Genomic DNA, 22,984 nt, shown 5'->3' on the forward strand with positions numbered 1-22,984 from the left:
GAAAAAACAGGAGTGCATTTAGAAGAAATAGGGGATCCAGTACTAGAATCAGATTTTGAAAGAGCTTTGCAGGGCTTCATATCAAATAAGGCAGAAGAGGCGGCCATCTTACCGTGCCGTTACTATACCTATTCTGTTAGGGTCTCATAATATACTAATTTCTGTAAGTTACCAATTAATAATAAGATAGGTACATAGGCGGCCCGAGGCACTACCCTGCAATGTCAGTATGCGGCCTTCAGCAGTAAAATTTGCTGACCACCTAATTGGCCCCAGCATTTAGTTTAAAAATGATGATGACGCAGCAGTCCTTACCTATGCCTCCTGCAACTGTCGGTCTACACCGCAGGCACAACTGCTCCCTTGCCTATCTAATTTAGGCTTCCTAATAACGTTGTGTGTCTGTCACAGTTGAGCAACTGCTGCAATTTTTTTTTTAGTTTTGTTATGGACTGAAAACCCATGAAATCAACATCACACATGAAATCTTCTTTATATTTGGATTGATTACTAGTTTCGACTAACAATCAAGCTAACGTCAGATCATGAAACGTTCTTGACTAAGTTTGGTACCATTACTACTTCTCATACCGTTATAATCTTTCTTAAAATGACAGCGTCCATACACAACACAATTAAAAACAGCTTTTCATCGTTCGTGTACCATGTAATTGAAGCATGGTCATAAAACAATGGCGTTATGTCGTTACAAAAAATTGTTCAAATGGCTCTGAGATCTATGGGACTTAACATCTTAGGTCATCAGTCCCCTAGAACTTAGAACTACTTAAACCTAACTAACCTAACGACATCACACACATCCATGCCCGAGGCAGGATTCGAACCTGCGACCGTAGCAGTCCCACGGTTCCGGACTGCAGCGCCTAGAACCGCACGGCCACCACGGCCGGCTATGTCGTTACAACTCAGTAACTGACACAATCAGAATTTACATCATCTCGTAACAGAGGTCATCATATATACGTTACTGTATATCATGATCTCTGTTACGAAATTATGTAAATACTGATTGTGTCAGTTACTGAATAATAACGACATAACGCCATTGTTATACGACCGTCGTTCAATTACACTGGCTGCGAACGATGAAAAACTGTTTTTAATTATGTCGTGTATATCTGTTGTCACTTTAGGAAAGATTTTAACGATGTGTGAAGCCATAGTGGCACCAACACTAATCAAGAATGTTTTATGATCTGAAGATGGTTAGATTGGTAGCCGAAAATAGTAATCAATCCAAATAAAGAAGATTTCGTGCGTGATCTTGATTTCATGGGTTTTCAGTCCGTAACACAAATTTTAAAAAAACACTCAGTGAACTGAACCAGTTACTTCTTCTCACCAACAAGCCGCTCAGTGGCTCCTTAGACCAAGGAAATATTCTTGTCGCTAATGGGAAACAAACTCAGTCTGCCGTGTAACGTTTAGACATGCTTTCATGGTGTTCACACATTTATCAATAGTCCAAAAGCAACATTTTCTCGAGTTTTTGTTGCGTTTCAGGACTTGCCTTTTACAGGTCACCAACCCAGAGACGCTAGATCACCTGAATGATCTTCACAACAGGCACATCGATACAGTCACTAAGCTCAACTACCTTCTCCTCCTGCACGCAACTGACGTTTTGAATGCTAGGTGAGTACTTACGCACGAATTCTTTATCGCGGAAAACGAACGTGTGTTCCTATGTTATTATAATCTTCAACGTTTGGTTTGCATTGTATACACAATAAAATTCTTCTACTTAATCAAATTAAATATCTTTTGAGTTATTTTTCCATCAGACGAAGTTAAATTCATATACCCATACATATTATAAAAGTGTGTGTGTGCGTGTGCGTGTGTGTGTGTGTGTGTGTGTGTGTGTGTGTGTGTGTGTGTGTGTGTGTGTGCGCGTTTGTGCGTGTGCGTATGTGTGTTTATGTTCCATACCTCCTCCTAACCTCAGTTCCAAGCACATGTTAAAAGTAAAAGTGCGCTACTATTTTGTTAATAACTTTGCATTAATGCTACTTAACAATGAATGACATCAAAATTTTTTTTGAAACCACTGCGAAATTTTTATGGATCGTATCATATATTATACCACAGGACGTAGGCAGGATAACTATACATACAACCCCGCGTCTTCATGTTGCTTTACTACAAAAAAATATACATATTCATACACACATTCCTCATGTTTGTTGTAGATTTCAAGATTGATCAAAATACACCCTTGGTATCAAAACTTTCAACAATTGTAAATAAACAGATAAAAATCCTTAAACAAAATTACCGTAGAAAAATTTTTCAAAGAATTTTTGTTTTTCCTGGTATTATCACATGGATCTGTATTAAATTAACATTACTAGTGCTAATTTAATTGTAGTTTTTTGGTATATGTAAAGCAATTCCTGTCAACATACTTCGTTCTCCTCACACCGTACGAAGGTAAGGCCTCTGCAGCCTTCTGCGTGGCATTTTGACCTGTTCTTCTCAAAATGGCAGTGAAGCCTGGTAATCAGACTAAAAAGAAAATAGCCTCACTTCCACTGAGGTAAAAATTTAGCATTGAGTCCAGAGGTATCATACATGATACCCAAAAGTTTAATGCTTATAAATCCATTATATCATCAATTCACAGTTAGCTAGTAACTGAGGAATGTCCGTACAGCTTTAATAAATTATTAAAGCATGTGAAAACATTTTTAATTGGAAAAAGAAATGTCTTTACCTTAATTTCGCCGAGACAAGCTGTGCAGTTGCAGAATCCGAATTTTGCAGAAAGTGTTGCTACTTGCTACTTTGTGGTGCTCAGCGCAAGGATTTACAGAAGAGGTTCAGCTGCACACGCACCCGAGAAAAAAAATTAAAATCTGTAGGTATATATGATACCTGGGGACAGTAGAGGATAAACCACTGAACTGGTTTCAACCAAACTTGGTACACACACACATCGTCCTATCAGGTAAAAATTGGAGTGGGAGAGGGGGGGTGGGGGGGGGGGGGGGGGGGGGGGAAGAACTACCTACCTATCGCAGTTCAGGAGATATGACCTCATAAACACTACGATTTATGAAAACTGCAGTATCATGCATGAAGTTTTATACATGTATGCGTTACTACTGAGAAACTCCCACAGTCGATTCAGTATAAGGCAATCTTTGACAGCTGGCAGCTCTTATAACACCTTTCAAACGTAAATCGCAATGTGATGTAGGCAAAAACAGTAGCCAGTTACAGAGCTATGAAAATGCAGTGCTTTAGAGATGTTTATAAAATCATATTGTAGACACGCGAATCATCTGCTTGCAACATTATTTTCCAGGATCGTTTCTTAATTTGGATACTACATTTATACTTTTGTACATTATGCATATTCCTTTGTATGGAGGTTTCTTGATTTCAGTGGTGTCTTTACGAATACATGCAAATGAAATGTTTTCGAAATTACACAACAAAAACAGTTTATTTATTGTTTTCGTTTCTAATAGAAATTCGGGAAATAACACCCTGTCTTTGCCAGGTTCGTCAGCTAGTTTACAATAGTTTATGGAACAATGCTCGTTGTATAAATTCATACCTTTACTACTGGTTTCCATATCTTGTGACTGTCATAATTAATTAAATATCTAACACACTATACGTAATAAAAATGAAATCACTCAAATGCGAAGGGTGCCTAAAATACCTTCTAGTGTAACCAGCAGAAGTCTTTCATCTACCCTTTGAAAAACCTAGTAATAAATATAGAATAAATCACCTATGCATTCCACTCCTTAGAATTTTTCTAATCTTTTACAGCCGCCCACTTCAGCGGACTAAAACACTGAATTACCTAAGACCACATAACAGCAAACATTATTTTGGTACGACAATCATCCACACGCACAAGGCTCTAATTTTCACCACCCTCCCGGCCGCCCGCCCCCCCCCCCCCCCCCCCCCGCCACTGATGTTCCTCTGCTTCTCCCAAGAACTCCTTCCAAATCCTTGAAATACGTGCATTCTGCCATAAATTCCTCAACCGATTACTTTCTGCCACCTGTATCCTGTCAGCTCACCTCCTCAAACGCCTAGAACTCCCGGCCTAAATCTCCCACAACCTAGAGTCCCAACATTTGAATTGTATTCTCCATCTTTCATAAACTTGCCTCTTTCCGCCCGACCTCTATCCACAGCTGTTTCGTATGTGGTAGGAAATGAGCCACAGTTTTTATATTTGTCGTGTAATGTAGGGTTCTCACACTGAATGTATATAAATCTGAACTTTTCTCCTTCGAAGAACGCTGGAATTGTCTTTCTATATTTTGTAGTTTGGGAGCAACAAATGTTTCAAATTGTTCCTTCTTTTTAGATAGCCCTGTATTACAGAATTTAAGCACTGTTCCTTCCCTAGTTTTGTTCACGAGCCTCCTTTTAATCCTATCGAACATTATACGTACCTTCGTAGTTTCTTTTCAGGATCATTTTCATAAGAGTAAGAGATCAGCAGAAAAGTGTTTCCTATCGGAGTAGAAAAAAAGGCGAATATGGTCCTGTTTATTAAACAAGTCTGATTGGAAACTGGGACACCAGCTGCCTCATTCTACCTTGCTCAGCAGTTTTAAAAAATTTTCCAAAAGTTCTGGCATGCGAACCTGTTGGCGTTCTTTTTAACATGCAACTCACCTCTCATTTCCACAAGCTCCCCTAACCGTAACTCGCTCACGACCACTAGTCCATAGCTGTAAGTCGCTGATATCCGTCCACTTCACTTGCCCATCCTCACTCACTAATTGAGTCCAACTCACTGTCATCATCATGTCTCTGTGGCCCTCCAGCTGTCACCGGCAACTGTCTCACAGCCACCGTCTCATTCGTTCTGTCGTACTAGCACTGTCTTCTCTCACTGTCACTGTCTACCCCTCCACCGCTGAACTCGTCGTGTCTGTCTATTTGCCTGTTTGACACGCTACTCTCCAAAACTAATAGAGGAATTTTCGTGGAGCTTCCACAGGTAACGTTAGCATAGCTTGGGGCAACAAACAGGCATTATTTCATCAAAATCGGAACACGGAAAAGAAGACATCGTAATTTAAAGTTGTATCTAAAATAGTCAGAGCAGCTTAGTAATATGGATATTTATCTCAGTGATACGATCGTCACGGCGTAGTGTACCGAGGAACAAATAGATGACACTAGTAATTTTTTTTAACTCAGTGACAAATGTATTCAAAGTTACACAAATTTACACATTTACTCTGAAAAAGCTATTTTGTCTTTGGTTTTTGAACTTTTTCGTATTTTTTAAAATGATTTTGTTGTTGATAAGTTCTACTTAATACGATTCAGCGCAGTGAATACAATATACAATCCTCAACATGTTTAATCCATACTTCCATGCAACTGTTACCGAATGCGAAACAAACCCTGTATATTACGTTTTCATGACTAATACGATGAACCGATTTCGATTAAATTTAGTGTGGACATAGCTTGAATCATGAGGAAGAGTACAGGCTACTTTAGAAGGTAGAAACCACATCGTCCCTTAATAGGATGAAGTAGGAAATGAAACACCTTTTTTTATATCAGTGAACATAAACACTGTTAAAAATTATTACTATCGTCTGGCATTGTGAGAAGGAGAGCGATCTCTATATCAGTGTAAAAAAGCTTCCGAAATGTAAATTTTACTACCGAGATCGCAGCTGATATATATCCTGATTACCAGTTATAGCAAAGTTATATTGCCATCTTCAGATCATGTACCAAGTGAATTATAAAACTCATACGTATGGCACACTGCCATCCAGCCATTGAAAACAATGAGGTAAACTTACATAAAAGACACTCCGTGCAAGACTAATTACACTAAAATAAGATCCGTAACTGTATCAGCAAGGCACAGAGATGGCAGATACATCAAATAGAGCACATCTATTGCTATCACAAGTGTATATGCTGGTAACCAGCTCCGCACTGCTGGAAAGTTCTGTTGACAACTTTCCGACAGTATGGAGTCGGTTATAAGATCCACACCTCTGACAGCAGTGGATGATGTATTTGACACCTCTGTGCCTAAGTGATACGGTTATGGTTTTTATACTTAGTGTTGCATGTGAAACTTTTTTTCTGTAAGTTTACCTCCATATTTTCAAAGGCCAGAAGCCAAAGTGCCACAAATAGAAGCTATATAATTCACGTATCTAATGATCTGAAGATAGGAATATACACTATGTGATGAAAAGTATCCGGACACCTGGCTGAAAACGACTTAAAAGTTCGTGGCGACCTCCATCGATAGTGCTGGTTCAAATGGCTCTGACCACTATGGGACTTAACTTCTGAGGTCATCAGTCCCCTAGAACGTAGAACTACTTAAACCTAACTAACCTAAGGACATCACACACATCCATGGCCGAGGTATGATTCGAACCTGCGACCGTAGGAGGTCGCGCGGTTTCAGACTGTAGTGCCTAGAACCGCTCGACCACCCCGGCCGGCTGGTAGTGCTGGAATTCAGTATGGTGTTGACCCACCCTTAGCCTTGATGATAGCTTCCACTCGAGCAGGCATACGTTCAATCAGATGCTGGAAGGTTTCTTGGGAATTGTCAGCCCATTCTTCGCAGAGTGCTGCACTGAGGAGAGGTATCGATGTCGGACGGTGAGGCCTGGCCCGATGTCGGAATTCCAAAACGTCTCAAAGGTGTTCTATAGGATTCAGGTCACGATTCTGTGCAGGCCAGCACATTACAGGGGTGTTATTGCCGTGTAACCACTCCGCCACAGGCCGTGCATTATGAACACGTGCTCGATCGTGTTGAAAGATGCAATCGCCACCCACGAATTGCTGTTCAACTGAGGAAGGCAAGAAGATGCTTAAAATATCAGTGTAGGCCTGTTCTGTGATAGTTCCACGCAAAACAACAAGGGATTCAAGCCTCCTCCATGAAAAACACGACCATACCATAACACCACTGCCTCCGAATTTTACTGTTGGCTCTACACACGCTGGCAGATGACGTTCACCGGGAATTCGCAATACACATTCCATGACATGGGATCACCACATTGTGTACCGTGATTCGTCACTCCACACAACGTTTTTCCACTTTTCAATCGTCCAATGCTTACGCTCGTTACACCAAGCGAGGCGTCGGTTGGCATTTACCGGTGTAATGTGTGGCTTATGAGCAGCCGCTCGACCATGAAATCCAAGTTTGTCACCTCCCAACTAACAGTCATTGTACTTGTAGTGGATCCCGATGCAGTTTGGAATTCATGTGTGATGGTCTGGATAGAAGTCTGCCTAGTACACATTACGACTCTTTTCAACTGTCGGAGGTCTCTGTCAGTATACAGACGAGGTCGGCCTGTAGGCTTTTGTGCTGTACGTGTCCCTTCACGTTTGCACTCAATATCACATCGGAAACAGTGGACCTAGGGATGATTAAGAGTTTGGAAATCTCGAGTACAGACGTATGACACAAGTGACACCCGATCACCTGACAACGTTTGAAGTCCGGGAGTTCCGCGGAGCGCTCCATTTTGTTCTCTCACAGTGTCTAATGACTACTGAGGTCGCTGCACCTAATATGAAAAACGTGTGTTTTTGGGGGTCTCCGGACACTTTTGATCACAAAGTGTAACTTTGCTGAAACTAGCAATCAGGTTACCTACCAACTGCGATCTAGACAAAAAACTTTTATTCTGGAATGTTTCGTACGTTAAAAAATTGTAACATTTTTTGCACAATGAATACACTGTAAAATGTATAGTTAATTCAATAGCATTAAGCATAAATGCTCGCTTCTACCCACATGCCTCTACAAGCATCGCTCGGCTACGATGCTGCACACGTCGCTACATCGTGCATTGGAGCAAAGGGTTGGGGGGGGGGGGGGGAGGCATACATCACGAGGTACGCTTATATGAACTGGCAAACATGTAAGCACAGCTGACGTTATTGCATGTACAATAGCTTACTTACCATAACTAATCATGACAAAACTACTGCAAGTGGCGACTATAGAGAGGGCGTCAGTAGGTTTTGTGTCAGGAGGCACTCTCCCAGTTGGCTACTTGCCAGTTTTCCTCTGAAGGTTGCTGGCCAATGTGGCCGAGCGGTTCTAGGCGCTTCAGTCTGGAACCGCGCAACCGTTACGGTCGCAAGTTCGAATCCTGTCTCGGGCATGGATGTGTGTGCTGTCCTTAGGTTTAAGTAGTTCTAAGTTCTAGGGTACTGATGACCTCAGATGTTACGTCCGATAGTGCTCAGAGCCGTTTGAACATCTGAAGGTAGAGACCTGTGGTCACCGGTAGGCGCAGTGAAAGAAGATTCAGAATTAGTTATTTATTTCCATAAAAATACAGGTAGTGGCCTGCCTTGTAGTTGATATCGTCTGTCAATGCCCGACAAGGAGTCACGTCGTAAGCGGCCTCAAGCCCGCTCAAAACAGCTGCCACAGCACGCTTCGCTCCAGAGGGCTGCTGCATTGGCGGTTCGCCGCTTGCGGTGGCCGCGGCACCAGTTGTATCGCGACCCCGTGGCAGTGCGTGGCGGCTGCGCGTGTATTGAACGTCGAACACGCCAACTTGGGAGGTGCACTGCCCCCTCCCTCTTACCACCCTTCTTTGTCAGCCGCCGTACCGCAATGGTCCAGTGTAGCCTTGAAGTTCCAGGATATTGTTTTGTCGTCCAGATAGGCCCTATTCAGTCTGCCAGAAAGTCAGGAACCCTGAAGTCCTGATCCTGGTGGGATGGAAAATATGTCCAAGTCCTCCCATCTGCGACAGAGGCGGTGTTGAACTCTGCGACTGGTGATTATGTCGAGGTAGCCATGTCCAGCTGTTGTGATCCGTAGCGTGCAGTAAATCTACAACAATCTTGTGCCAGACGTCACTTCGCTGCAATCAGGGAATCAAGTGCGAACTTCATGTACACCATTGATCCATCTGACTGACTACTACCTTGAGAGATAAACTGCTAGGGTGCTTATGGAGCAAAGTAGTGGCTAATGTGTAACCTCCCCACCCCCCCCACCCCCCTTACCGGTCATTCGTCATGATCGCATAGGGCTTGCTTGCTATTGCGAAGGTATGAACGGTTTTCCTGCTGCCGTGCTCGCTTAATGAGTCTGTTACATTACAGAGCTGGTCCGTAAAAGCCCGTGCTACCATTTGTTGCATTTGTCGCATTTATCTTAGCCTTTCTTTGATCACGAAGGTGACGGACGTGACCTTGTTTGGCTGCTCTGAACCACTTGAATTTGCTTAAGTCTGCTGCCTGGCTCGCCAGAAACGTCGATGTTGTATTCTGCCCTGACCCAGTCTCGGTGGCATCGTAACGTCGTTGGCGTAATGTAGTGAAATAGCTTCGCTCTGAGACTCTGAAAATATTACTCGTTTTACTGCCCTATACAAAGTTAGCATGCAACACTACTGGTATGCGAGCGCAGCCACAAGCGTACAAAAAAATGGTTCAAATGGCTCTGAGCACTATGGGACTTAACATCTGAGGTCATCAGTCCCCTAGAACCCAGAACTACTTAAACCTAACTAGCCTAAGGACATCACACACATCCATGCCCGAGGCAGGATTCGAACCTGCGAGCGTAGCGGTCCCAGACTGAAGCGCCTAGAACCGCTCGGCCACAACGGCCGGCCTACAGGTGTACAATAAGTATCCTTCCCCGTGTACCAATTTTAATTGGCAGTAGTGTAGTGTAAGCGTTTCGAGCATGTTGCCTGTGTGTTGTCACAGCCTGGAGCTGATAGTGGCGGACGAGTGGGGCTACGAGGCGAACGGTTCGTGGAGCGGCATGGTGGGCAGCCTGCAGCGGTCGGAGGCGGACGTGGGCGGCACGGCTCTGTTCGTCACGGCGGACCGCATGCGGCTCATCGACTACATCGCCATGACCACGCCCTCCGTGTGAGTAGCGCTCGCTCGCCCACGTCACCGTCACGCCTCGTTAGCCCTGTAAAACAGACCCACCTAATTTCGTTAGTCAAAAGAATTTTAATCCAAACAGTGTCCGAAACATTTAGGGATGACACAAGTATTGCAATAAATAGTACGAGGGCTATCCACAAAGTACATAACGTTTTGGAATAAAAAATAAATAAAGTATTGGAAATTTTTTTTATTATGTACAGATGAAAGCCACACTTAAACACTACTTTTCTACATAGTTGCCATTTAAATTAAGGCACTTATCGTAGCGATGGACGAGCTTGGAAATTCCTTCGTCGTAAAATTCGGCCGCCTGCGCCTTCAACCACGTGGTTACCTCTTCTTGAAGCTAGCCGGCCGAAGTGGCCGTGCGGTTAAAGGCGCTGCAGTCTGGAACCGCAAGACCGCTACGGTCGCAGGTTCGAATCCTGCCACGGGCATGGATGTTTGTGATGTCCTTAGGTTAGTTAGTTTTAACTAGTTCTAAGTTCTAGGGGACTAATGACCTCAGCAGTTGAGTCCCATAGTGCTCAGAGCCATTTGAACCATTTTTTTCTTCTTGAAGCTGTGCGTCGTCATCAAAACACTGCATAGCCAACCACTTCTTCATTGCTGGGAATAAGTGGAAGTCGCTCGGTGCCAGGTCGGGACTGTACGGCGGATGAGGAAAGAACTCCCACTTAAAAGATTCGAGAACTTCACGAGTGGCATTTGCCGTGTGGGCCCGGGCGTTGTCGTGAATCTGCAAGATCTTTGAGACCAACTTTCCCCTGCGCTTGTTTTGTATTGCTCTTCTGAGGTTGTGCAGAGTTTGGCAATACCTTTGAGAGTTTATTGTAGTGCCTCTTTCCAGGAAATCCACAAAAATCACACCTTTTCTGTCCCAAAAGACAGTCGCCATCACCTTCCTTGCCGACATTGTCTGCATGCATTTCTTGGGTTTTTTGGGGGAATTTGTGTGCCCCCACTGCATTGACTGCAATTTTGTCTCGCAGTTCACATGCTTAACCCATGTTTCGTCATCAGTAACGATGCGATCGAGTAATGAGTCGCCATCTTTCTCCTAAGCGTCCAAAAACGTTAACGCTGCAGCCATTCGCTGATTTTTCTGAATCTCTGTCAAGATTTTTGGTGTCCATCTTGCACAAAACTTGTGGTAAACCAAGCTTTTCGGTAATGATTTCGTGCAACAAACTTCGTGAAATTTGTGGAAAACTCATAGAGAGTTCCGTTATTGTGAAATTACGATTTTCACGGACCACGGCATCGACTTTTTCGACAAGTTCGGCAGTCACTATGCTGGGTCTTCCACTTCGCTCTTCGTCGTGAACGTTAGTTCGGCCATTTTTAAATTTTATGGCCCATTGACGCACTCCACCTTCAGTGATTATGTTGTCCCCATACACTTCACAAAGCTGCCGATAGATTTCTATCGGTGTACAGTTTTTTGCAGTCAGAAACCTTATTACAGCACGCACTTCACACTTCGCGGCATTTTCAATTAACGCTGACATTTCAAACTGTCACAGTAACTCAACGGAGGACAGCACGAACCTCTCACTAGCACGGCAGGATGCCGACTGAGCGACGGATATCCATGACACCAAGATGGCCGCGCTAGCCCCGCCCCTAACGGACACAAACGAAAACGTAATGTACTTTGTGGATAGCCCTCGTATGTCGAGTGTAGTTCTAGAAAGATCTGCTAATGATATTTTCATGGATATTAATAAATGATTTAGAGCCAACTCACTGACATTAAACTTCGAAAAGACTCAGTATATGCAATTCAGAACCTGTTAGAGGTTTCCACCCTGCATATGCATAAAGTATTAAGAAGAGCAGATAGAAGAGGTTGACAGTCTTAAATTCCTGGGATTACAACTTGATAATAAATTCAGTTGGGAGGAGCACACCACAGAACTGCAGAAACGCCTTAACAAATCTGTATTTGCAATTAGAGTATTAGCAGACATAATGTCATATGGTATAATATTTTGGGGTAACTCTTCAAGTCAAATAAAAGTTTTCAGAGTCCAAAAGCGTGTAATACGTATTATTTGTGGAGTAAATTCACGGACGTCCTGTAGAAACCTCTTCAAACAACTGGGTATACTAACTACTGCCTCTCAGTATATTTACTCCTTAAAGAAATTTGTCCTAAATAATATATCTCTTTTTCCAACAAACAGTTCAGTTCATACATACAATACCAGGAACAAAAATGATCTGCACAAGGACTTACTTTAGTTCAAAAAGGGGTCCACTACTCAGGAACACCCGTCTTCAATAATTTGCCACCAAACATAAAAAATTTAGTTACAAATAAAGATCAGTTTAAAAGGAGCCTGAAAGACTTACTAGTGGCCAACTCCTACTCCTTTGATGAATTTTTTAATAGAAACAAATGATTTATTGTATATACTCATACTCTTAGTATTGTTATTTCAGTTTAAAAAAATAATGTATTGTATATACTCATATTATTAGTATTGTTATTTCAGCTTTAAAATAAATTGACATGTTCCACATCCACGAGGATCTCCTCAGCAAGGATCTATGGAACGAAAAACTACTCTAAACTAATCTAATCTAATCATGATACTAAGAAGCGATATGAAAGGGAAGATCACTTATAATCTATATTACAGGAGGTTAGTGTAAATCTTAGAGTTGTTGCAAAGGCTCTGTGAAAATTCAGTGTATTTGTACAGAAAATTGCGTACAAAATACTAATGCCACGAATTATAGACTACTGTTCCACTGTTTGGAGTCCTTATCAAGTAGGCGTGACAACAGAAGATTTTTGAAATTTTTGAAAACGTGGTCAGCGATCTTAAAAGTAGTTAAAATTAAAATTTAAAACAATCTTGATCGCAATCTTGTTCTTACAGAAATGTTGATGTGACTCCTCCATAGCACAGTTATTTTCCATGGCGCTGACATCAGAAGAGAGCAAAATTAACCGTATTTCTATGGCATCACATAACCGTAACTTACGACGTATCTCCCCCTAGTACAATCTTTGACAGCACCACTAACGTCCACAGAGGAACAGGACGCCATTTCCATGGTAACCCTCGATTATCCACGTAATCGCTGGGCAACGACAATCTTTAATGCAGATTTTGTGGGTCTGAGTTTAGAGGGCAGCATACTCTAAGCCTTATTTCATACCAATGAACTATTTTAGTAGTATAATTTATATTCATTGACGAATAATGATAAATAATTGACATTACGATATATTCCAACTGTAACTGTTCCTTCGCAGTTATGTATTAAGTTGGCTAATCATGAACGTGTTTTCTGATTGGCTACTTATGATGTCATACTCAGAACGGTGGGTGTGACCAGCCCTATTAATACCCGTTCCCTCCATGCACAATCAGCAGTTACACGAGCGTCGAGGGTCGACGAGACTCATCTAGCTGTGTCCATCCACCGCTCTGGGTATAATTTATTACTATTTATTTTATTTTTATATGCTTATTATAACGTCTATACCAGGGGCGGGCAAACGTTGCACGCGGCTCATGAGCGCACAGCGCTGCACGTGTGCTGCTCGCGTGCAATCGTCGGCCGGGGCAGTGGCGACAGCCGGCAGGTTGCGGCAGTGTAGTGCCAGGCTAAGCTGCGGACGTCGATACGAAGCGACCACTACGTAGTGAATGTTGTATTTCAAGAATCGGAAAATGCAGAGTGAATAAAGGAAACGGAGAAGTGGAGATTTTAAAAAGGAATGGGAGAATCAGTTTTTCTTTGTACATAAACGTGAAAATTCGAAATGTTTAATATGTGGTAGTATTCTCGCTGGTCAGCGGAAGTTTAGTATTGAACGCAATTATAATAAATTTCACAAGGACGAGTACAATTTACGAGGTGCATTCAAGTTCTAAGGGCTCCGGTTTTTTTTCTACTCACCCGAAATCGATGAAACTGGCGTTACTTCTCGACGTAATCGCCCTGCAGACGTACACATTTTTCACAACGCTGACGCCATGATTCGATGCCAGCGGCGAAGGCTTCTTTAGGAGTCTGTTTTGACCACTGGAAAATCGCTGAGGCAATAGCAGCACAGCTGGTGAATGTGCGGCCACGGAGAGTGTCTTTCATTGCTGGAAAAAGCCAAAAGTCAGTAGGAGCCAGGTCAGGTGGGTAGGGAGCATGAGGAATCACTTCAAAGTTGTTATCACGAAGAAACTGTTGCCTACGGTTAGCTCGATGTGCGAGTGCGTTGTCTTGGTGAAACAGCACACGCGCAGCCCTTCCCGGACGTTTTTGTTGCAGTGCAGGAAGGAATTTGTTCTTCAAAACATTTTCGTAGGATGCACCTGTTACCGTAGTGCCCTTTGGAACGCAATGGGTAAGGATTACGCCCTCGCTGTCCCAGAACATGGACACCATCATTTTTTCAGCACTGGCGGTTACCCGAAATTTTTTTGGTGACGGTGAATCTGTGTGCTTCCATTGAGCTGACTGGCGCTTTGTTTCTGGATTGAAAAATGGCATCCACGTCTCATCCATTGTCACAACCGACGAAAAGAAAGTCCTATTAATGCTGTCTTTGCGCGTCAACATTGCTTGGCAACATGCCACACGGGCAGCCATGTGGTCGTCCGTCAGCATTCGTGGCACCCACCTGGATGACACTTTTCGCATTTTCAGGTCGTCATGCAGGATTGTCTGCACAGAACCCACAGAAATGCCAACTCTGGAGGCGATCTGTTCAACAGTCATTCGGCGATCCCCCAAAACAATTCTCTCCACTTTCTCGATCATGTCGTCAGACCGGCTTGTGCGAGCCCGAGGTTGTTTCGGTTTGTTGTCACACAATGTTCTGCCTTCATTAAACTGTCGCACCCACGAACGCACTTTCGACACATCCATAACTCCATAACCACATGTCTCCTTCAACTGTCGATGAATTTCAATTGGTTTCACACCACGCAAATTCAGAAAACGAATGATTGCACGCTGTTCAAGTAAGGAAAACGTCGCCATTTTAAGTATTTAAAACCGTTCTCATTCTCGCCGCTGGCGGTAAAATTCCATCTGCCGTATGGTGCTGCCATCTCTCGGACGTATTGACAATGAACTCGTATTGTCGAATTCTGAGCGGATGGGTGAAGTGATTGAGCTTAGGAAGAGCGATCTGACGACACTAGATGACTCTGACGTAAGTTGCTGTTGTCACGAGAGATCTGCGACTTTCTTTCGTGATGCCTCTCATCTAACTGATTTATCATTTTATGGAGCACTGTTTTCAATTTTTCAGGATGACAACAATGATAGCCCAGAGGTACGTGCAAGTTATAAAATTGTGCTTAATATAGCAAGAGCTGGAAAACCATTTGCTGAAGGTGAGTTTATAAAGGAGTGCATCAGTGACGCTGGTGATTTACTTTGCCCACAGTTTCGAGCTATCACTCTTTCTCGTCGTACAAGTGCCATGGCAGGTGACGTTTACCGTCAATTAAGGAGTGCAGTGCATGAGTTAATTGCATTTTCCATCGCACTCGATGAGTCCACAGATATTTCAGACACCGCGCAATTAGTGATTTATGTCCGCGGCGTGGACACTGCTCTGCACGTAACACAGGATTTCTTAGATATGATATCTTTAAAAAGCATGACCACCGGCGCGGACATCCTAAAATCCGTTTAAGAAACTGTCGATTCAGATGGCTTAAACTGGGAACGTTTGGTGCACCTGCAATGAAAGGGGAACAAATGGGATTTGCTGGATTACTAAGAAAAAAGCTACAGCGTACAGAAGAACCATTGTACAGCATCAACTTCATTTTGCACCAAGAGGTACTCTGTACAAAAGCAGCAAAACTGGGGGACGTTATGCAAGTGATTATTAGGGCAGTTAATTATTTGAGATCCCACGGGCCTACACATAGACAGTTTCACAAGTATTTAGCTGAAATTGGGGAAGAGTCGGTGACATACCATACCACAGTGGAGTCCGCTGGCCTAGCCGCGGTAACGTACTCAAAAGATTTTTTGATCTGAGAGTACCAATAAATCAGTTTTTAAAGGACAAAGGAAGGTACGACACCAAGTTAGAAGATCCAGAGTGGGTTGCCGCCCTTGCATTTTTAGTGGACATTACCGGACACACGAATGCATTGAACACAAGTTTGCAAGGAGAAAATCAGCTAATTTGTGAAATGAGTGAAAAGGTGCAAGCTTTCACTAGCCAGCTTGAGCTGTGGGAACGACAGCTCTCGTCAGGGAACGCAGTGCATTTCCCTACTCTGTCTACTGTGCGAGAACAGAATTGCAAAGAATATGTTTCCGTACTTTGTGCAATAAAAGAGGAATTTCTCAAGCGATTTGGGGATATATCATATTTATCCCAAGCTTTTGAATGGTTCTCGAGACCATTTGCTGTTTCTGTAGATGATATTCATCCCAATTTGCAAATGGAATTAATAGATCTACAGTGTAATTCTCGTCTGGGAGACAAGTTCCTTTTGGCAAGACGTGTAATAGACGTTTATCACGACTTTCCACAGCAAGAGTTTCCTCGTCTTCTCGTGAAGCCGCAAAGATAATATCAATGTTTAGCTCGACGTACGTTTGTGAGAGATTTTTTTCTGTTATAAAAATTAATAAGTCTCGGTTAAGAGCAAACATCAGTGATGAAAATTTACGTAACTGTTTGCGTTTGTCTGTATGTAGAAATTTTGTTCCAGACATTAAACGTATTGTAAATTCCACCTGTGATAATTAAATACAACGTATCGTAGGTAATAGGTACTCTTTCAAACCCTGATTTCTTTCAAGCATTCCTACTAACCTTATTCCTTTTTGGAGGATTTGGGGGTTACAATATTTAATCTAGTTACGACAGTCCTGTGTTCACTAATCCCTGTATCCGTTTTTATGCTCGCTATTAACTCAGAATTATTTGTTGCTAAGCGGTCAAGTGTGTTTCCACAGCTGTTTACTCTTCGCATGGGCTCATGAACTAACTGCTCAAAATAATTTTCAGATAATGCGTTTAGCACAATTTTGGATGATGTTTATGCGTACCTCTGGAATTAAACATGTATCTTCGCCTACATATCGAGGGTAAGTTAAAGTCACCATCAACTAAATCGTATGAGTCGGGTACTTGTTTGAAATCGCACTCAAGTTTTCTTTGAACCTTTCAGCAGTTTTTATTTTATCCTGGTTGCCAACAATGACCTCTGCCCATACCAACTCACAGGAACTACCTAGTTCAATTTCGCGACAAGATAAACTTCTAACAGCAACAAACATGCCACCGCTAACCGTGTTTAGCGTATCCTTTGGGAACACTGTTAGGTTCTTCGCAAAAATATCGGCGGAGCTTATCTCAGACTTTAGCCAGCTTTCAGTGCCTATAACGATTTCAGCATGTTTTTTCTATAAAAATTATTATTATATAACAACTGTTATACCGATGGTTCCTGTATCTACATTCTTCCTGTGTTCAACTTGCACCCTTTGTGTTTTCCCGAGAACCTCTAACCTAGAAAACCGCCCAGTCCACGCCACTCCTATTCAGAGCTATCCAAAAAACTTGATCAACGGAAGGCGAGATATGACCCCCTGAAGAATGAAATTTTATGGAACATGCTGGTTCTGTGCTCTTTCGTACACGGACCGATTAATTGATATTAATGAAGACCTGTTTCATGTGAAACGATTGTCTCAGCCGAGGTATTTGAACTGCTGCTTTAAACGAGATAACTCGATGTCTTCAACTAACTATTTAAAAAAAGAGAGCATCGCGTTTCTGCCAGGCTGGTTGCCATTATATCATGGAAGTAATGTCCCACCGAAGTTATTATGTCACTGTAAATAAAAGGTGCCTCTGACTTTTAATAATTGTCAGCAATGTTAGACATCAGAACCACCTTTTATTATGTGGGTATTTAGGTTATAAGGGACAAAAGGCTTTAAGTCTGAAGCAATCAATAAGTTGCTTGTAATCGATATTTGATGAAAAGAGAAGTCAGTTCAACAGAATTATATCACAATTAATGGGACTATTTTTAAAAGCACTAGGCTGAAGAGCCGCAATATGGGTGGTGTCTGCTGTCTTTCCTCTCCATTCGTACGTGAATGAAATGAAAAACAAAGCGAAAAACAGGTGCAACAACAAAAATGGAAAGTTAGAAAGTTATCTTGTTTACATGTTTACAACATCCTGTTTTCTTTCTAAAATAACGTTAATATCCATATATTATTCAGAAGCCAAAGTTGTTATCCAACTGATGACACACAGTTATGGATATCATCCTCAGATTCGGTAGTTCTAAGTCTCTCGGTGCGCCACAAAGTAGCGAATAATTTTCCCAGTACTACATTGGTAGATGCGCCAGTAGAGGAGTGTACAGTTTACGGTCGGTAATCAGCCTTTGCGACACGTCGTATTTCCTCCTCCCCGTCGTCGCTTTCACGGCTCTGTAATGTAAGTTTATGTAAATGGTAACGTTCTACGCAAAACACGAAGTCTATCAGGGCCCGTATCATGACGTCAAGTGTGACGTACGCCGCCAATCAGGCCGCCTAGCCAGTGTGTTCCTGATCAAGAAGCCGTCGACGGTCGCTCGGCGTAGCGCTGCACACCGTTAGCACCAGCATATGGAGCTCCAACTAGGCTAATGATTCAGCTAGTCATCAGCAATCAGCAGATGGATATCCAGGTGGCCAAAGTGTCGGTGGTGTCACTAAGGTTCTCTCATTCAAAAAATGGTTCAAATGGATCTGAGCACTATGCGACTTAACTGCTGAGGTCATCAGTCGCCTAGAACTTAGAACTAATTAAACCTAACTAACCTAATTACATCACACACATCCATGCCCGAGGCAGGATTCGAACCTGCGACCGTAGCGGTCGTTCGGTTCCAGACTGCAGCGCCTAGAACCGCACGGCCACTCCGGCCGGCTCTCTCAATCACTCCCCCACTTCTCCACTGTTCATAATGTACATAAACGACTGATCAGTAATACCTCTCGTCGTATTAGCCCAGTCTTCCGGTGGCACTACTCTCTAAATAAGCAATAGAAGGATAAAAGCAACAATTACGCAGCTACAAAGACAACATTACAGATCAATGGGCAAATGAAAACTTAATCAAACTAAATGCAGAGGAAACTAAAGCTATAATGTTCATAAGACGTAGACCAACCCTGTGTGACAGAACGATCATTAACAACGCAGCGATTAAGTGGACACACGAAGTCACGTACATTGGTGTCTTAGTTAAAAAAAAAATACATTGGACAAATATATTACACTAGAACTGACATGTGATTACATTTACACGCAATTTGGGTGCATAAATCCTGAGAAATCAGTACCCAGAACAACCACCTCTGGCCGTAATAACGGCCTTGATACGCCTGGGCATTGAGTCAAACATAGCTTGGATGGCGTGTACAGGTACAGCTGCCCACGCGGCTTCAACACGATACCACAGTTCATCAAGAGTAGTGACTGGCGTATTGTGACGAGCCAGTTGCTCGGCCACCATTGACCAGACGTTTTCAGTTGCTGAGAGATCTGGAGAATGTGCTGGCCAGAGCAGCAGTCGAACATTTTCTGTATCCAGAAAGGCCTGTGCAGGACCTGCAACATGCGGTCGTGCATTATCCTGCTGAAGTGTAGGGTTTCGCAGGGATCGAATGAAGGGTAGAGCCACGGGTCGTAAGACATCTGACATGTAACGTCCACTGTTCAAAGTGCCGTCAATGCGAACAAGAGGTGATCGAGACGTGTAACCAATGGCACCCCATACCATCACGCCGGGTGATACGCCAGTATGGCAACGATGAATACACGCTTCCAATGTGCGTTCACCGCGATGTCGCCAAATACGGATGCGACCACGATGATGCTGTAAACAGAACCTGGATTCATCCGAACAAATGACGTTTTGCCATTCGTGCACCCAGGTTCGTTGTTGAGTACACCACTGCAGGCGCTGCTTTCTGTGGTGCAGCATCAAGGGTAATCGCAGCCATGGTCTCCGTGCTGATAGTCCATGCTGCTGCAAACGTCGTCGAACTGTTCGTGCAGATGGGTGTTGTCTTGCAAACGTCCCCATCTGTTGACTCAGGGATCGAGACGTGGCTGCACGATCCGTTACAGCCATGCGGATAAGATGTCTGTCATCTCGACTGCTAGTGATACGACGCCGTTGGGATCCAGCATGGCGTTCCGTATTACCCTCCTGAACCCACCGATTCCATATTCTGCTAACAGTCATTGGATCTCGACCAACGCGAGCAGCAATGTCGCGATACGATAAACCGCCTCCTTACACGAGGCATCACAACAACGTTTCACCAGGCAACGCCGGTCGGCTGCTGTTTGTGTATGAGAAATCGGCTGGAAACTTTCCTGATGTCAGCACGTTGTAGGTGTCGCCACCGACGCCAACCTTGTGTGAATGCTCTGGAAACCTAATCATTCGCATATCACAGAATCTTCTTCCTGTTGGTTTAATTTCGCGTCTGTAGCACGTCATCTTCGTGGTGTAGCAATTTTAATCACCAGTAGTGTATAACACGCAGATACAAAACAAGGGGGATGTAACAGGACAAAACTATAGTAGTCAGGGCCCAGAACTGCAACGAGGCCGCACGCAGACAACAGATGCTGGACGTCGGACCACGAGCGCCGAAATCAAGCCACGGACATCAGCCGCAGGCGGCCGTCGCTCCTGTATGATCAGCACCCCTGAGCAGCATCAAGACTTCCGGACACCGTTCAAATGGTTCAAATGGCTCTGAGCACTATGGGACTTAACTTCTGAGGTCATCAGTCCCCTAGAACTAAGAACTACTTAAATCTTACCTAAGGACATCACACACATCCATGCCCAAGGCAGGATTCGAACCTGCGACCGCAGCGGTCACGCGGCTTCAGACTGTAGCGCCTAGAACCGCTCGGCCACTTCGGCTGACCCGGACACCGTCCCGGGTGTCAATGCTCCGGGGCCAGCCTTCGAGAAGCCATTCTGGCTCGACTTACAACAGACCCGAACATTTCCCTGTTCCAGATGATGCTCAATGGCTCTCAAACGCAGCCCTTCCACAAATTCTGTGTCGGGAACCAGAATTTAGCATTTAAACGCTGACCCAGCCGAGCACAACACTTCGGCATGGCAGGGCCACACTCGGCTCCTGCCATGTGTCAGCCGGGAATCCTCGCTGTGAACTCTGCCGGCACCGAACCACAAAGGAGGGACCTCTGCCTGTCTGCCCCTCACCGTCGATCCAGACTTCGGGAAACGTCATCTTCGTGCACCGTGCGACCTCTTGAGTTAGAGAAGACCTGGTGGACGCATCCTCACATAACGGAGACACCACCGCAGCACTCTGTCTCCGGAGCAGCGCGTGCGTGCAACTTGCCATACGTCAACGTCTGCATCTACGACGTCAGAATATTACGAGGGGACTTCATGCAGCACTAGAGGATGGAGCACAATTAGTAAAGAACTAATAAAGGATTGTTGTATCTTACACATGACCCGCCTCTGCTGCTGTCCACATCCCTCACCATCAACAGAGAACCCAGCCCACAGCCTAGCAGCCTACCTCTCTCACCTTTACAGGGAAAAAATCACCAGCCTACTACATAAAATGTGCACGCTCTCAATGTGTTCACAAATGAATATCAGAAGAAACGTAAGTTCATACAAGACAACAATAGTTCCGGCCATTTCCTGTTGCTGCTGTAGGTGGAGGGACAACCAGCAGCACCAACATCAAAATTTAACACGTTCTACAGAACGAATGATTCCGAATGATAAGATGGGCACGAACACAAGATATGCACCAAAAATTAGACAGGGAAATAACCCAGAATCAAATCACAAAGCGTATACAGAAACTTCCGGAAAAAGCAGTTTTACTAAGACGGACATATTGATTATACAGGATCTGTTGCATCAGAAGGATAGCATCGAACTAAAGTGCCATGAAAAATAAAACAGGAATCCCAATAACTTAAAATATGTAGTAACCTTACCAAGGTAGGTGTAAAAGGACCACTGGGCCCATAGGCCAACTAAATACGAAGAAGAAATAAAATTACTCTTAAACCACTCATCCAGGAAGTCCAGCCACCAAAGGTAGTAGTATTTCTCAAACATCTCAAAAAGAAAGAGAAAGTCGTATCTAATCAACTTGCGCACATACCGACCGACTGGCTCCGCTCTGCTTCGGAGAACAGAGAGACAAGTGACATCCTACAATGGTCAGCGGATACCACTAAGAGGACAGTTAATTTACAAACAAGTAGGCTCTTACACTAACATTGCTCCAAAATCGACTGACGCATTTGGTACATGAAGCGTTGAATATCCTATGAGTCAAGATCGCAAATAATTTATTTTAGTTTATTACTAGTTTCAGCTACACGTGAAAATCGTCAGATCATAAAAGCATTCTTGGTTAGTTTAATTGTCACGACAGCTCAAGACATCGTTAAAACCTTATTTAAAACTGACATCATCCAGATAGAAGTTATAAGTAAAATAACATTTCGTGTTATGTATGTAGACTGAAGTGGCGAGTGAAAATTTGTTCCATGGCCGGGAATCGAATCCGTGTCACCTGCTTATCTTTCTTTTCTTTTTCTTTTTTTTTGCAGGCAAGTGCTCTACCGCTTTTTTTAACATTTAAACAGGAACAACAGAACTCAAAAAACTACCTTTATGTTGGTATTACAAAATGAAATTAACAATTTCTTTATCATATACACATATAAGTTGAGAGGATAACTATAAACCAGACTGACGTAAAATTAACGTTGTGATAAGCAGTAAGCTTTGGAAAGGTAATCATACGTCAAAAATAAAAGACACATTACCTTAAAAAGAAATGCTTCTCCAATTATGCTTCAAATTTCAATCAATATCTTTCACAAATTAAAGCAAATCCTGGTTCACATATAACATTTAAGTGAAGTTAAATTTCGGTAACAGCCATTGCATTGTCATACTACAAATAATATGTCAGTATTGCTTGAAAGCTAGTAAACTGAACA

General features: G+C 43.2%; 1 protein-coding gene across 1 annotated transcript in view; it reads left to right on the top strand.

Moving 5' to 3' along the window:
• LOC124612703 (glutamate receptor ionotropic, kainate 5-like) overlaps positions 1-22,984 on the top strand; it is a 132,458-nt gene that overhangs the window by 63,637 nt on the left and 45,837 nt on the right. The window contains exons 3-4 of the mRNA XM_047141093.1: positions 1,541-1,656; positions 9,754-9,921. Coding sequence (XP_046997049.1) covers positions 1,541-1,656; positions 9,754-9,921 — 284 coding nt within the window. The remainder of the gene's footprint in view (positions 1-1,540; positions 1,657-9,753; positions 9,922-22,984) is intronic.

Source organism: Schistocerca americana, chromosome 1, assembly GCF_021461395.2.
Source record: "Schistocerca americana isolate TAMUIC-IGC-003095 chromosome 1, iqSchAmer2.1, whole genome shotgun sequence".
Classification (NCBI taxonomy): Eukaryota; Metazoa; Arthropoda; class Insecta; order Orthoptera; family Acrididae; genus Schistocerca; species Schistocerca americana.